At 35.7% G+C, this 14,543-nt stretch overlaps 3 protein-coding genes and 1 pseudogene across 4 annotated transcripts; 3 read left to right on the forward strand and 1 right to left on the reverse strand.

The window, feature by feature from the left end:
- Nucleotides 1-722: 722 nt before the first annotated feature.
- Nucleotides 723-5,762, forward strand: LOC143620402 (uncharacterized). Of its 2 annotated transcripts, XM_077092111.1 has the most exons (4): nucleotides 723-833; nucleotides 1,959-1,996; nucleotides 2,133-3,815; nucleotides 5,295-5,762. In XM_077092111.1, coding segments are annotated over exons 2-4 (2,091 nt in total). In that variant the 5' UTR covers nucleotides 723-833; nucleotides 1,959-1,995; the 3' UTR covers nucleotides 5,702-5,762. The 2 variants fall into 2 exon arrangements, with proteins under 2 accessions (XP_076948226.1, XP_076948225.1); XM_077092110.1 differs by lacking the exon at nucleotides 723-833 and having other exon boundaries at nucleotides 1,909-3,815.
- A 1,063-nt stretch (nucleotides 5,763-6,825) lies between these two features.
- Nucleotides 6,826-8,146, forward strand: LOC143620296 (uncharacterized). The gene is made up of 3 exons (XM_077091997.1): nucleotides 6,826-7,211; nucleotides 7,631-7,780; nucleotides 8,039-8,146. The coding sequence occupies exons 1-3, from the start codon at nucleotides 7,056-7,058 to the stop codon at nucleotides 8,144-8,146; spliced, it is 414 nt and encodes a 137-aa protein (XP_076948112.1). The 5' UTR covers nucleotides 6,826-7,055.
- Nucleotides 8,147-8,730: 584 nt separating this feature from the next.
- LOC143620218 (uncharacterized) lies at nucleotides 8,731-9,680 on the forward strand (annotated as a pseudogene).
- A 932-nt stretch (nucleotides 9,681-10,612) lies between these two features.
- Nucleotides 10,613-14,395, reverse strand: LOC143620219 (S-type anion channel SLAH2-like). Its single transcript, XM_077091952.1, has 6 exons — nucleotides 14,338-14,395; nucleotides 14,116-14,227; nucleotides 13,484-13,960; nucleotides 11,798-12,171; nucleotides 11,098-11,494; nucleotides 10,613-11,033 (listed from the first exon to the last, which is right to left on the reverse strand). The coding sequence occupies exons 2-6, from the start codon at nucleotides 14,215-14,217 to the stop codon at nucleotides 10,617-10,619; spliced, it is 1,767 nt and encodes a 588-aa protein (XP_076948067.1). The 5' UTR covers nucleotides 14,218-14,227; nucleotides 14,338-14,395; the 3' UTR covers nucleotides 10,613-10,616.
- Between the last annotated feature and the right edge of the window lie 148 nt (nucleotides 14,396-14,543).

Below are 14,543 nucleotides of genomic sequence, written 5' to 3' on the forward strand. Positions count from 1 at the left end.
TTAATATAAGAGAATGAAATAAATCATTACTCTGTATTGTTTGATATGAAAAAGAATGGCAAAATTACATTTATCTAAAGTTATTAAAATGAGAAAATGGTAATGGTGGTTGTGACACTAGTGGTGGTAGCGGTGGTGATGGCGGTGTGGTCGAAAAAGTAACATGAAAAGGGAATAAACTAATAAATAAATAAAAAAGATTAAGTGAACATAAATGAATTGTTTTGATGTGCTTAAAAGGAAAGATAACTTTGTGTAAAAGTGATTCTATCTTGTTATTAAGAAAAACATTTTTTTTCTTTTTCATTCTCATAACATTTTATTTTATCAAACACTACCAAATATACTTTTGTAATTATAGTTTTTATGTGTAAAATGATTTTTTAGTTTTGATGACTCAAAATCATTTAATTTTTGAAGGAAGAGTCTTGAGTTTAAGTTTTTTTTGAGACAAAAAGAAAGAAAAAAAAAAAAAAAGCCCTCAAGATGGGTTAGGGGTTTTCGATGAGTTTTGTTTTTTAAAGGTGAAATTGAGATAATTGGATAAATAGGCCGTAAGTAATCTAAAATTACGTTAAATTTTACTTTTTTCTGTTTTAAGGCAAACACGATTACATCAAACTATAAACACAAACCCGCGATATATCGGCTGTCATCCACCCACCCACAGCAAAATCTCCAATACGATAAAACTACTTTTTATTATAAAAGGAGAAGAACAGAAAAGCCCTAATTCTTCGATTCGCTTTAAAATATCGCGAGAAAATCCCCTTGCCGAGACATCATTCCATTTCCTGGAATCTGCCAACTCCTTGAGCTCTCTCTCTCTCTCTGTAAGCCATTTTCTATTTCTCGCTATTTTCTCTCCCATTTTCTCTTCATAAATACTTGCTCAATTGAACCCTAATTTTCTATTAGCTTATGAAATTGAATAATCATCGCATACTTTAGCTTCTAATTGTGAATTTTTATAACATCGAATGATCCAATTATATTATGAGTTTTAATAGATTAACATTACACAACCAATTATTTAGTAAAATTGAATCATTTTGAATTTAATTGTGCTATCTTGCTATTCTTTTATTTAACCAAAATTAGTGATTGTTAAGGAAAAGAACTTATTCGTGAACATTTCACTAACAACTAACCGAACGAAATTTATTGTCCGTGTTTGTTCATCAAGGAAAAGAACTTATTCGTGAACAGTTTACCAACACAAACGAACGAACAGAAATGAACACGGACAATGTTTATTTTTATTTAGCTAGTGGTTTTTTTTAACATTCATAAGTTAATTTCACTTATAAATTAATCACATAATAGTCATATATTTTTTAATTTTTGTATAGTTAGTAATTTTGCTTAAATCTATATGATAAGATTACAAAAGTAAAAGTTATAAAAAAAATCCTTTGATTAACTAACAAACAAACATCAAAGAACATAAATGGACGTACACGAACGCATTATCGAACATTCACATACACAATTGAACAAACATGGCCTGTGTTCATGTTCGTTCATTTAGTTAATCGAACAAAAATCCGTGGTCATGTTCCTTCATTTATTCAACGAACGGACAAATCGAACTTCCCGCTGAATGGTTCACGGACAGTTTGCTGAACGTCCGGTTCGTTTACAGCCCTAAAGGAGTCTGCAAGTAACTGTTACACTAGTCTTAATCCATTGGTTCTGATTTTAGGTGTTTTTTTGGGATTGCTTGTATAAACTACCTGTTTATTTGCCTTTTATAGTAAGCAGTTTATTCAAACAGCTTATTTTACTGGTACATAATCAAGTAAATTGTTTAGATTAGCAGCTTTAATTAGCAGTTTTATACACCCTGTTAGTCATTGTATACATATTTTTAAAATGTTTTTTTATATCATGTTGAGGATTGCTTATTAAGTACTAACCATGACAAAACTTTCTTGTTTGACTATTAATGTCAACAGTGTGGAATGCAAGGTATTTCTTCTACATAACTACATAAGTAAGTCCGCATCTATTTGTTTATTCAAAGTTTGATTTCACACAAATTGAAATCATTATATGTCATGATGTCTATCATTCTTGTAACATGAAATACTCGATAATTTTCATAAACCAAACTTACTATTTCACGACAGTGGTTCGAGTGAAAGATGTTTGTTGGGAATATGCTGAGAAACTAGATGGAAATAAGGTTAAATGCAAATTCTGTCTTAGGATTCTGAACGGTGGCATAAGTAGATTGAAACATCATCTATCTAGACTTCCAAGTAAAGGTGTAAACCCGTGTAGTAAAGTTAAAGATGATGTAGCCGAGAAAGTTCTCGCCATTGTGTCAAAAAAAGACGATACCAGAGAAGTCCTTTTAACCATAAAACGAAAACGAGACGAACCCATCTCACCCGTAAACAACAACAGCAGCAGCAGCAACAACAACAACAACAACAATAACAGTAATAGTAATAATATTGTTATTTATCCAAGTAGAAGTCTAGCAACCCTGGAAGCACCAGTTTTTCAAAATATCATCCAAAACATAACTTCTGATAATGTAAGTGATCAAGAAAATGCCAAAAGAAGCATTGCACTTTTCCTTTTTGAGAATAAGTTGGACTTCAGTGTTGCCAGATCATCATCTTACCAGTTAATGATTGATTCGATTGCGAAATGTGTTAAAGGGTTTAAGGGGCCCACACCCGAATCTCTGAAAACGAACTGGTTAGAGATTATAAAGTCAGAAGTCAGCACACAGTCAAAAGAAACCGAGAAAGAATGGTCAACAACCGGTTGCACGATTATAGTCGAAACATGGACTGATAACAAATCGAGAGCTTTAATCAACTTCTTAGTTTCATCACCATCGAGCACGTTCTTCCACAAATCCGTAGACGCGTCTTCGTACTTTAAGAACACAAAGTTTCTTGCTGATTTGTTTGATTCCGTGATTCAAGATTTTGGACCCGAAAACATCGTGCAGATTATCTTGGATAACACGCTTAACTGCAAGAGTTTAGTGAATCATATTTCGCAAACATACGGAACAATCTTTGTATCACCGTGCGCTTTGCAATGTCTAAACGCGATTTTAAAAGAGTTTTCAAAGATCGACTGGGTTAACCGATGCATTTTGCAAGCACAAATCGTTTCAAAGTTCATATACAACAACTCATCACTTCTTGACATGATGAAAAAGTTCACAGAGGGTGAAGAGATCGTTAAAACTGGTATCACAAAATACGTTTCGCACTTCTTAACGTTACAATCGATCTTAAAACAACGGTCAAGATTGAAACACATGTTTAACAGCCCCGTGTATACTAGCAACCCGTCTTACTCAAACAAGCCACAAAGCATGGCATGCATTAACATACTTGATGACAATGAGTTTTGGCGCGCGGTTGAAGAATGTGTGGCGGTTTCCGAACCGTATTTGAAGGTGATGAGGGAGGTTTCGGGTGGAAAACCTGCTGTTGGGTCGGTTTATGAGTTGATGACAAAAGCGAAAGAGTCGATTCGGACTTATTATATTATGGATGATATCAAATGTAAGATCTTTTTTGATATTGTGGATCAGAAATGGCAATCTCAACTTCATTCACCGTTGCATTCGGCAGCTGCGTTTTTGAATCCGGCTATTCAGTACAATATCGAGATTAAGTTTCTCGGGTCTATAAAAGAAGATTTCTTTAGGGTTTTGGAGAAGCTGTTACCGACTCCTGAATTAAGGCGAGATATTACGAGTCAAATATTGTTGTTTACGCGGGCTACTGGTATGTTTGGGTGTAATCTTGCTAAGGAGGCCATTGATGCTGTTTCACCTGGTATGTTTTAGTCACTTTTTTTTACTATGATGAAGTAGTTAGTTTGATATAATTTGGATAACGGGTCAAAATGCATAAATTTAGGTTATAACTCAAAAGACTTTTGACCAATGTTTTATAAATAGTCGGTAGATATATTTCCTTTTGGAATGCATTTAACAAATGATTTTAGGTGGTTTTACCCATCAAAAATACACTTCGGCAACTTTTGGCTCGTTTCCTTTTAAGCTAAGTTTTTCTATTTACGTGTTTGATCCGTCCGTGGTAAAGTAGGCCTGTAAACGAACTGAATGCTTAGTGAACCGTTCGGAAGAAAGTTTGTTTGTTTAATAAAAGAACGTATCATCATCATCATCATCATCATCGTACTCAGTATATCCCACCAATAGCAAAGCTATGGTAGGGTCTGAGGAGGGTAAGATGTAGACAGCCTTACCTCTACCCCATAAGGATAGAGAGGCTGCTTCCGGTGAGACCCCCGGCTCGATAGTAGTTTTGCATCAAGCCTTGGACATAAGGCACATAGCACTCAATCATCGGGACACCGGCTGATCAGTGCATGTACCCTTGTCTTTCGGCTATCAACGCCACTACATGATGCCTGATTAACCGTCCGTCACTTTTAACGTTATTTTCACGAGATTAGTAAAATAACGTCAAAATTAGTGCAATTTCACTTTTGCCCACCCGAGGGTTCACACATATATACATCATATGTGCGCACCGCAAGCAGGGCTTTAATAAAAGAACGTATGTGAACAAAAAAGTTTGTTCTTCAGTTAAACGAGGGGAATTTTCTTTAATGTTTGTTCATTTAAGTTTGTTTGTGTCCGTTTACTTACGTTTGTTTATGTTTGTTCATTTACACATATATATCGAAATTATTTATTACTTATTAGTAATACTAATTGTCCAAGATGCGTTAATCCATCATCCAAATCCACTCGTTTTTTCGCTCAGTCACATTTTTTTAATGTCCGTTACTTCGTTAATCTTTGTTCACTTATGTCCGATTATGTTCGTGATTTACGTTCGTTGATGTTCCTCTGAAATATAAATGAAATAATATAAAAAGATACGAACCCATTCATTTTCTTAGCGAAGGAACATGAACAAGATAATCTTCACTTATGTCCGTTTTGTCATTTACGTTCGTCAAAGTTTGTTTGAAATATAAAACGGACACAAACCGGTTCGTTGTCTTAAGAAATGAACATGAACAAGAAAATCCGTTCGTTTAAGTGTTTGTGTTCGTTCGGTTAAAGTTAAACGAACGAACATGAACAAGCCACTTATGCTGATATATAAGTGGCACTTATGTAACTATGTTGCTACTTGCTGTTATAAGCATTTGCCTTCCCTCAAAAGCTTTTTATGTAAGATCAACGAATTCGTAACTAAATGGATATATCAGCGTTTTCGCTGAATTTTACCATTTAAATTTTAAATCTCATAATTTCCCGTTAATTTGTTTGTCAGGAATTTGGTGGGAACAATATGGGGACTCGGCTCCAACTTTACAACGAGTTGCAATGAGAATACTGAGTCAGGTTTGTTGCACTTCCCCATCCGAACGACATTGGAGTATGTTTCAACAAATACACTCCGACAAAAGGAATAAAATTAACATGGAAACATTGAACGATATTGCCTATGTGCATTACAATCTAAAGCTAGCGAGTTCTAAGAAGTCAAAGTCAACAGATGCTGACCCGATACAACTAGAAGACATTGATATGACTTCACAGTGGGTTGAAGAAACCGAGAATGCTAGCCCTACTCAGTGGCTTGATCGATTTGGTTCGGCTCTAGATGGGAACGACCTGAATACCCGACAGTTTAGCAATTCTATATTTGGTGGCAATGACCTTTTGTTTAACTTGTGATGTTTATGAATGAATGTTATGACAAATCACATCTAAATGGGAGCATGAGTTATGAAAAACAATGTTAACCATCAAACTTTCTATCAAGTTTGATTTTGACATTTTTATTTTTGACAGAAAAATAAGAAGATGGCTCCATGTGCTCTGAGTCATTATGTTGATTCAGATTCAGGAACACTACCGAAGTTTTTCAATGGGGGTTATCTTGACGTAGGTTTATCTAAACTGAAGAAAAGGAAATGCTAAATGATAAAATTCTACTTTATTTATACCTATAAACGAACCTAATGCTTAATGAACTGTTTGGTTGTAAGTTTGTTTATGCTTATTTATTTAATGAACAAACGACCATGAGCAAAATGTTTTGTTCATTAAATTAAACGAATGAACATGAACTAATGTTTCTTTTTATTTTTTTTCATTTATGTCCGTGAACATTCGTTTATGTTCGTTTATTTATGATCGTTTAACCACTATTTCATGCTAGTGCATTTTATTTACCTTTTATCATAGGTGATGATGAATCATGGATGGTGATTTGAGGATGAAGAATTGACTTGGTTTCAAAGTTATGTAATGGAATAAGCTTTAATTTAGATGTGTTTGATAACTTTTGACATCATTGGATACTTTAATTTATGTAAGAGCATTCAGGAAACGTCCTTTATATTTACGTGAGTAAGTTCTTTGTACTGGATGGAGTAATTGTAACAGGAAGATAGCGAGAAAGTTATGTTTATCAGTAAATTTGAAAAAAATACTATTCACCATCTATAATTTTTTTTTAATATGCTCGTAAATGGAGGATAAAAAAAATATAATAAAAAAATATTATTTAATTAAAAATAAAAGAGAAAATGTAATATTTTTAATGTAGTTGTAAAGATAAAGATTAAAAAACTGCTAAAAATGCTCTAACAAAATAGACTTCAATTGGTGCTCGTTTATGACTGTTTGTTTAGAATATTAAAACACGAACATGTTTATTTTCCTAAGAAACGAACATGAATAAGAAAACCCGTTCATTTAATTATTCGTGTAAAATTAAACGAACAAACACGATTACGAATACCATGGGTCTATAAGACCCAATGTCATAATGACATTTAACATTTTCCCATCCCCTCTTTCCTGGTTCCTTCCTGGAACCTTCGCCGGAGATTCCTCCAACTCCGATATCTCCAACCACCGTCTCCGCCCTCATCCACCACCAATCAACCGCGTCAAAACCATTCAACCACCGTCAACAACATGTGCCAACAACCCAACTAGGTTTTTATCCCTCTAATGCATCAGCAACCACCACCACCAATTCTCCACCGGAATTCAATCAATCTGGCGAAGCCACGTCACCATGTCCGTCACTCCGTCGCCGTGCTGCCACACGCTTTCTATCGGCTCGCTTCCTTCTACTGCCGGAGTTGGTAGTACTAAAATCTTGAAACCCTATGTATCATTCAGACGAACCAATCGATTCTTACAGTTATTTTCTTCCAAGATACGGACAAATGTAAGCTCAAGTTCGCATCTTTGTCTATTAATTGATTGTAATTGGTTTTATTGACTTCATAATTGTGCCCAAATTGCATTTTTTAATAAGCCCAAATTGGTTATTATACATTATTATTATTATTATTATTATTAATGTTATTATTGTAGTTTGTTGTGTTGTTAATGCTTGTTAGAACAAATTCACCATGAAAACATAGATCATATCAAAAGTTAAGCTTTCTTGGAAATCAAGAAATAGTTTTTACCGATGACTTAAGAGTCTGTTGATGTGATTCTAGTTTTAACCTCGTTCATCGTTTTTTTTTATATTTTGTTATTTAGATTAATAACATAACATAAAATGAATGCATTTTATATATTCTTTTTGAAATACATTCAATGGTACTACTTTTTTTAAAAATTATTGTTTATATGTAGAATTGGAGATTTTCATGCTTTAAGCACGATGAATCTTCTTTGGAACATACCGTCCCCGAAACTTCAGAAAATAAGTTGCCAGAAAAGAAGGTGGAATTGGAGGGAGAACAACCAAATGTGAAGCATAATTGGGTTTCAGACTTCAGAAAGGTAGCTTTTTTACCATCTTTGTGTGTGTACGGATGCGTTTATTTGGTATCTTATTCAAGTAGTTAATGTAGTTATTACAGTTTTAGTATGCGTTGAATTGTTTGCTTCTTTATGTTCCAATTTATAGAGAGAAAAGGTTTTTTACTCTTTAAATTATTTTATACATATGCTGATTTCCCGACCTAGTAGCATGTTGCCTTAACTTCTAGTTTATATTTCTGAGTTAGTATATGGTTAATAAGTGGATGTTATTTGCAGGTTGCAGATGGTTTACTTAGTGCAGAACCGTGGGCAGTTCCTGGACAGCCAAGACCATTTTGCAGGTGCAGCTTTTTTTCAGTTATAATACCATATTGTCTGCAGTGAGTTAATACCATTATTCGTCTAGCATAGTCAAGTGGTTTATGAAAGTTCATTTAATATGAAAAGTGTATGAAATATATCATACAAGATGGATATGGTTTGATTTTATTGCTAGGTCAGGAATAAGTACATGGTACACACTACACACTTTAGAGACCAACTTATAAAATATTGCTTCTAAAAACATAGTGGCTAACTGGCTATAGTTTTTAAAAAGGAATCACATGAGGTTTATATGTTTTGTTCAAACTTTTTTCTTTCAAAGGGAATAATGATTTATTTTTTGCGGTTCTTATATCTTACCTAATCTATTAAAAATAAGTTGGATAATCATCAACATTTTCGACTTTCGAGTCTTGATGCTTTTTGATATAGGTCAAAACATGATATGTGATCTTGAATGTATCAACAGTTTGATAATTGAATTTTTTTTTATGTAATTCAAAGCATAAAAACTAATTTCTTAATTTGGATGTTTGGCTTATATAAGAGGTTGATTAGTTATATCAATAATATATATGTATGCAATTCAAAAACTAATTGCCTTTCATGAAGAGGGAGGTTAAAGTTTGATTTTTTTTAACCACTTGGGTAATTTTGGCTATGGATCAAATTATATTTTTTTATTATAACTTCATAACACATGTAAGCTGCCATCTTTTTATCCATACATCAAAGTTTGAAGCTTGATAACATTACATGTGTGTGCGCGTGCGCACGTGCATATAATTTGTAGCATGAAATAAGTATCCTTCGCACAAATAACAAATTTTAACAATGCAGGTAATGCTCCTATGGATCACCTCATTTTGGTTAGTAGGTTCTTGGATAATACCATTTATAGCCCACACAGCAGGTTTCAGAAAAGAGTTCCTAACATACAGAGGACAAGCATTATACAGCCTTTTAACCGACGTTGTGGAAGGCTTAACTGGAATTGCAATTCTCAAACTTTGCCTCTCAAGCTTCCGCCCTTTTTCATCCGATTGGTTCAAGTTCACCTTCAAAGGAAACTGGCATTTTGATGTCGGTTTAGGATGTTTAATGTTTCCTTTGGTCAATCGTCTCTCACAAGTCAACCTTAACCTGGTACCCATGCCTCCGCCTACTCCCATCACGGTTTCCAATGTCGAACAGTCGATAGTTGCACGCGATCCAATGGCAATGTTGCTTTATGCGATTGTTGTTTCTGTTTGTGCTCCTGTTTGGGAGAAATTGTGTTTAGAGGGTTTCTTCTTCCTTCGTTAACAAGGTATATGCCAGTCTGGTGTGCGATTTTTATAGGTTCAGTAGCGTTTGCATTGGCTCATTTCAACATGCAAAGAATGTTGCCACTTGTGTTTCTTGGGATGGTGATGGGGACGGTTTTTGCACGGTCAAGAAACTTGTTACCGTCTATGTTGTTACATAGCCTTTGGAACGCCTTTGTATTTATCGATCTTATGAGGTGATGTCATATTTGTTTTGACTATTGATGTAATTGTAACCGTATCGTTTTTATTGTTTTATTAAGTTAGATGTTTGTTATGCTGTTGAAGTAGTATAGGTTCATTTGATAATTACATTTGATGTCAAATTGGATGTTGGTATGTGTAAATTAATGTTAAAAGCAAACTGATAATGGATGTTATAAAATCAATTTTCGTTTTTAGTTATAATTTGTTTAATCTTATACGGTTAGTTCTAATTTAACTTAACTTGAAAAGTTACAACTCTAATAGAGGTCGTTTTTATAGATGTGACATGAGTGAGACTAGTAGTTTGCGGCTTGTACAATTATCAATTTAAATGCATGTGATACGTGTTAGTATGTTACAAGGTCTCATATCAGATTTTCACCCGTCTACTATTATCAAATGTTCTTTCGATGAAAGTTAACTGACAACACTTCATTATCATGTGCATGTGATACATGGCACAAATTCCTGTATAATCTTTAAACTCGTCTACCATTATCAAATGTTCCTTTGGTGATGGTTAACTGACATCGCTTTACTATTATACGCATGTGATACGTGACAGAGTCTTGTATTAGCTTCAAAGTTGCATTATATTGATCATGTCACATGTTGTGACTCGTGGTCACCTTCTACTAACCGCTCCTTCAATGGGAGAACCTCCCTGGTCCCTACACCCTTCGATGAAGATCTTCGATAGGTTGACTCGTCTACATTATCTTATGAATGTTTATTAAGCCATTAAAGATCAGTTTCTGTTTTAACCAGTCTACACAACGATCCTTTTACCAAAACCAAGATACAAAAACGTTTTTCACAAAACAATATTATTCCAAAATATTAAGAAATATCTCAACAAACACATAGGTAAAGTACAATGAACATAACTTACAACTCACCAACCATTATTATTATTAGTATTATAATCCTCACACTCTATAAACATCCAACATCATCGGAAAATGGAAGCCATGTTCCTCAATTGCATCATCACTAACAACCTCAATCAATCCACTTCATGTCAACGGACGTTGACTTTCAACATCTGTCTCTTTCACATTCATATCAACCTCCACATCTTTGTCATTTGAAGTCGCATACTTCAGGTAATGTTCAATGTCATTCTCTGAGCTGCCAGTCCTTCGGTGGAACCACTTCCGAACAGCTGTGGGCTTGCGGTCACTGATCGCAATGGCAATGTCGTTCGGGAAGAGATCCCTCATCACAAAAGCATGCAGAATTGTGGTCACAAGTAAGCCGAAAACCGTCAGTGTTGCAATCACCGAAAGGGTGACTGTTAATATTTTAGTGAAGGTGTTTGAGACTTCGTTTGAGTATCGGATTGTGGCGATTGCAGCTCCGGTCATCGGAAACGTATATGCCCACCATGCCAATGAGAATGTGAAGCCTCTAAAGAAATTCACTCTAACTGCCTGTAAATAATATGTTTTTTTTATTTTTACTGTTAATGTAAATGATATGTACTATTTAACTAACCAGAGAGAAATAGAGGAACATGGCAAGGAAGTAAGGGATTCGCGACCCATAATCGAATGACCCATTAATATTAGCCCAAGCCAACGAAGCAACACTCGGAACAGCGATAAACAGAAAGAAAACCGGATGAAGTTCTTTAGGCAAAGTTTCGTTAGTCGGAAGCCTTTGATACAAAGTCACAAACAACACTGTGTAATGAGCAATGCCAACCGCAAAGAAGAAAATAGGACCTTCTTTTAACCCCATAGAAGCACCCAACAAAGCCCCCACGAAGTTCCCGACAATGGATAAATGGTTAACCGGATTCGCCACCTTTGATAACCGTCGCTGCCCACCCGACTTCCACTGTCCGTAAATCTTGACATCCAGGATGAATATAGGTGCCATGAAAATGTACCTGTAATATGATAATATGGATTGATTAATATAAAGGTTTCATGCTCCTCAGCAGTTAGAGCAGAGTTAGAGCAGTAGAGAATCGGACGCTCAGACTGGACACATAAAAAGAAACATAAAAGAAAGAACAATCATCATCATCATCATCATCATCATCATCGTACTCATTATATCCCACCAATAGCAAAGCTATGGTAGGGTCTGAGGAGGGTAAGATGTAGACAGCCTTACCTCTACCCCATGGGGATAGAGAGGCTGCTTCCGGTGAGACCCCCGGCTCGAAAAGAAAGAACAATAATAATACCATAAAATATGTGGTATGTGTGTAGAAACAGTTGGTGGAAGTCCAATGGCTAGAAATAGTAATGAGACCCATGGGGCGAAAAAGAAGTTGACTCGGATCGGGTGGTAGTATTCTCTACGAACGGCTTCGAAGTAGAAGATGAGTTTGAGAATGTATGAAGATGCCACGACTGCGAAAAGAGCGACCGAGATGCACCATAATATTAAGTTGATCCTTGGACTTATGTGTAGGAAGTGTGTTGAAGGTGTGGAGGATAAGTTTTTCCACATTATGGCTTGGCTGCTTACGCCAAGGCATATACCGAATGATGAGATCGGAAACCGCAGAAGAAACGGCCATTTCTTGTCTTTGGGTAGAATTAGTTCCTCCGATGGCTGTTAAAGATCACAACGAAAATGTTAGGTTGCCTCGAAACAAAAACTAACAGTTTAGTTTTATGTTTTAGTAAAAATCAAGTTATAAGTTCAGTTTCGGATTTATATTTAATTAAAAAAATGAACCAAACCAAATGTATAGATTTTCGGGTTTTTTTTATTTTGAATATTATATAATTTACAAGTTATAATAAAAAGCATCATCCAAATATTATAAGACAAATGTATAATAATTAATTAACTATTGACTAACAAAAAAAATTGTGTTCGAATTCATTATTTTGAGACAATTGTTTATTTAGTCAAAATTTTAAAGCCCAAATGATTAATATTCCCAATGATTAAACCAAACTAGTTTTTTACCCGGCGCCAGGTTAGTAAACCTCGGACGGTGGTAAAACACCAATGTTGTCGGCCCCAAGCATTGAGCCGGTAAGGTCGATGCGAATTCGGTCGGTTTCGGTAACGTGTGTTATTGTACCAGAATTAAACCCAAATATAAAGCAAAACAATTATAAAAGTTGAGCTGGACCAATAGGGTGACGTCTGTTGGTAAACACGAACGTTGGTAAAAGCCGATCGTTGTCAATCTGGAACTAAAGCTGGAAAAACACATAAAATTAACGTTTGCTCATTTTCGTTACGATGACTGAACCAAATAAACAAAAACAAACTTTACGGACCAGTTCGGTGCCGCAAAGTGACCAAATAAGGCACTTGCGGCACCAAACTTTCTATTTATTATATATAATAATTATCATAGATTGAATAGTTTTTTAAAACTCAAAAACTGAACTTTTGATTTGAGCCTTTGATTTGAGCCTATAACGAACTAGACCGAAGTTGGTGGATGTGGCTCAATGGTAGAGCACTCACTTTACAAGTGAGAGGTAGGGGGTTCAAACCTCACTACCACCAATTTATATGGTTCGAGTCCTGATCTCACCCGGTTTTACCGGCTCCTCGCTGTCGTGCCATTTGGCGGGCGTGGGGGTCGAGTTTTATCCGGTGAATCGCTCAATAGGTGGACCGCTAGGGCTCCGTCCGTCCGGACTAGTGGCCGGCTCGGGCTACATTTAGCCAATGGGGTCCGCGTACGGAGTACCCGGCGTTACTTAGTTGGTCGTTCAAAAAAAAAACGAACCAGACAGAGCACACCCCTATGTGCTAATGTATACATATCAATTTTAGGCCCTAAACTTGTGCAAGTTCAAAAAGAGTTCGAGTTTGGTCAAAACCGGTCAATATCTGACTCAATTTGGGTCGGGTTTCGGTTTTGAAATGGATAAAAATAAAAATGATGAAAACATACCCTCAAGGTTTCCAACTCCGGTCCTTCTAACGCATCAAAATACCGATCAACCGGCAAATTCTCACTCCGGGGAGTAATAACCGGCTTTTCACCCGGCGGTTTTCCTCGTAACGTCGTGAGTTGTCTCTCAAGCTTACCCGACCATGTTTTGAACGAGTTGTACCTTTGATCTTTCAGTTTCTCAACCTTGGTGTTTTTCACCGGCTGGTTTGGAAACTTACCGGCGGCAACAGCTTCTTCAAAGCCAACTCCGGTGGGTATAGGCTGAGAGTAAAATTTGGTGGCGGAAACGGCTGGTGGTCCATTCTTTTCAACCAGTTCAACGTCGTCTCTGAATGCAACTCTTCTAGCGCTTTGTGGGACTTCCGCCGGAGACTGCGGCATGCTGACGGAAATCGACGGCGTTCTGTGGTGACGTAAACCGTCATCAGAAGTTTCGGGTTCATGTTCGGGTTCGGGTTCGATCTTGTCTCCATCCTAATATCAAAATCAACCAAAAACGTCAAACTTTGAAAATTATTACCGCATAGGTTAAACTTAAAAAGTTTTGGTCAAAACGACTGTCTATTGCATATATTGTATAGTCGTTTGAAACGGTGTGAAATTAGAGCCTGACGTGTAAAAAAACGTACCGTAAATTCAAGATCCAACACATTTTGCTTCATGAGATCATCATCAAACCCCACAACTTCATTAGCATCAATGGATCTAATCAACGATGGGATTGCTTCCATTATCTTCTTGCTATAAAACAAAAGCAAAATTGGTCATCATCATGTTTTTATGTACATACCTTTGACAATTGGAACATGGAGTTGTACACTTGTTATAAAACTTGCTTTAGTGAGTTGTACCTTTACCATTCAACAGGAACAAACTTGTTATGTATTGTGGACTTGTGGCCATGTCATAGGTGAACTGTATATATATATAGTTATATACCACCAATTATTCTCTGGTAAAAATTTTAAACTTTTTTAATACATGTAAAATAAGCTGGACCATTCAAATATACAGCCATTTATAAAATAATCTAGACAATAAATGTTTAGATATTTAG

This window comes from Bidens hawaiensis, unplaced genomic scaffold (assembly GCF_021521415.1).
Source record: "Bidens hawaiensis isolate Kalapana, Puna unplaced genomic scaffold, B.hawaiensis_p1.1 tig00002553_1, whole genome shotgun sequence".
Classification (NCBI taxonomy): Eukaryota; Viridiplantae; Streptophyta; class Magnoliopsida; order Asterales; family Asteraceae; genus Bidens; species Bidens hawaiensis.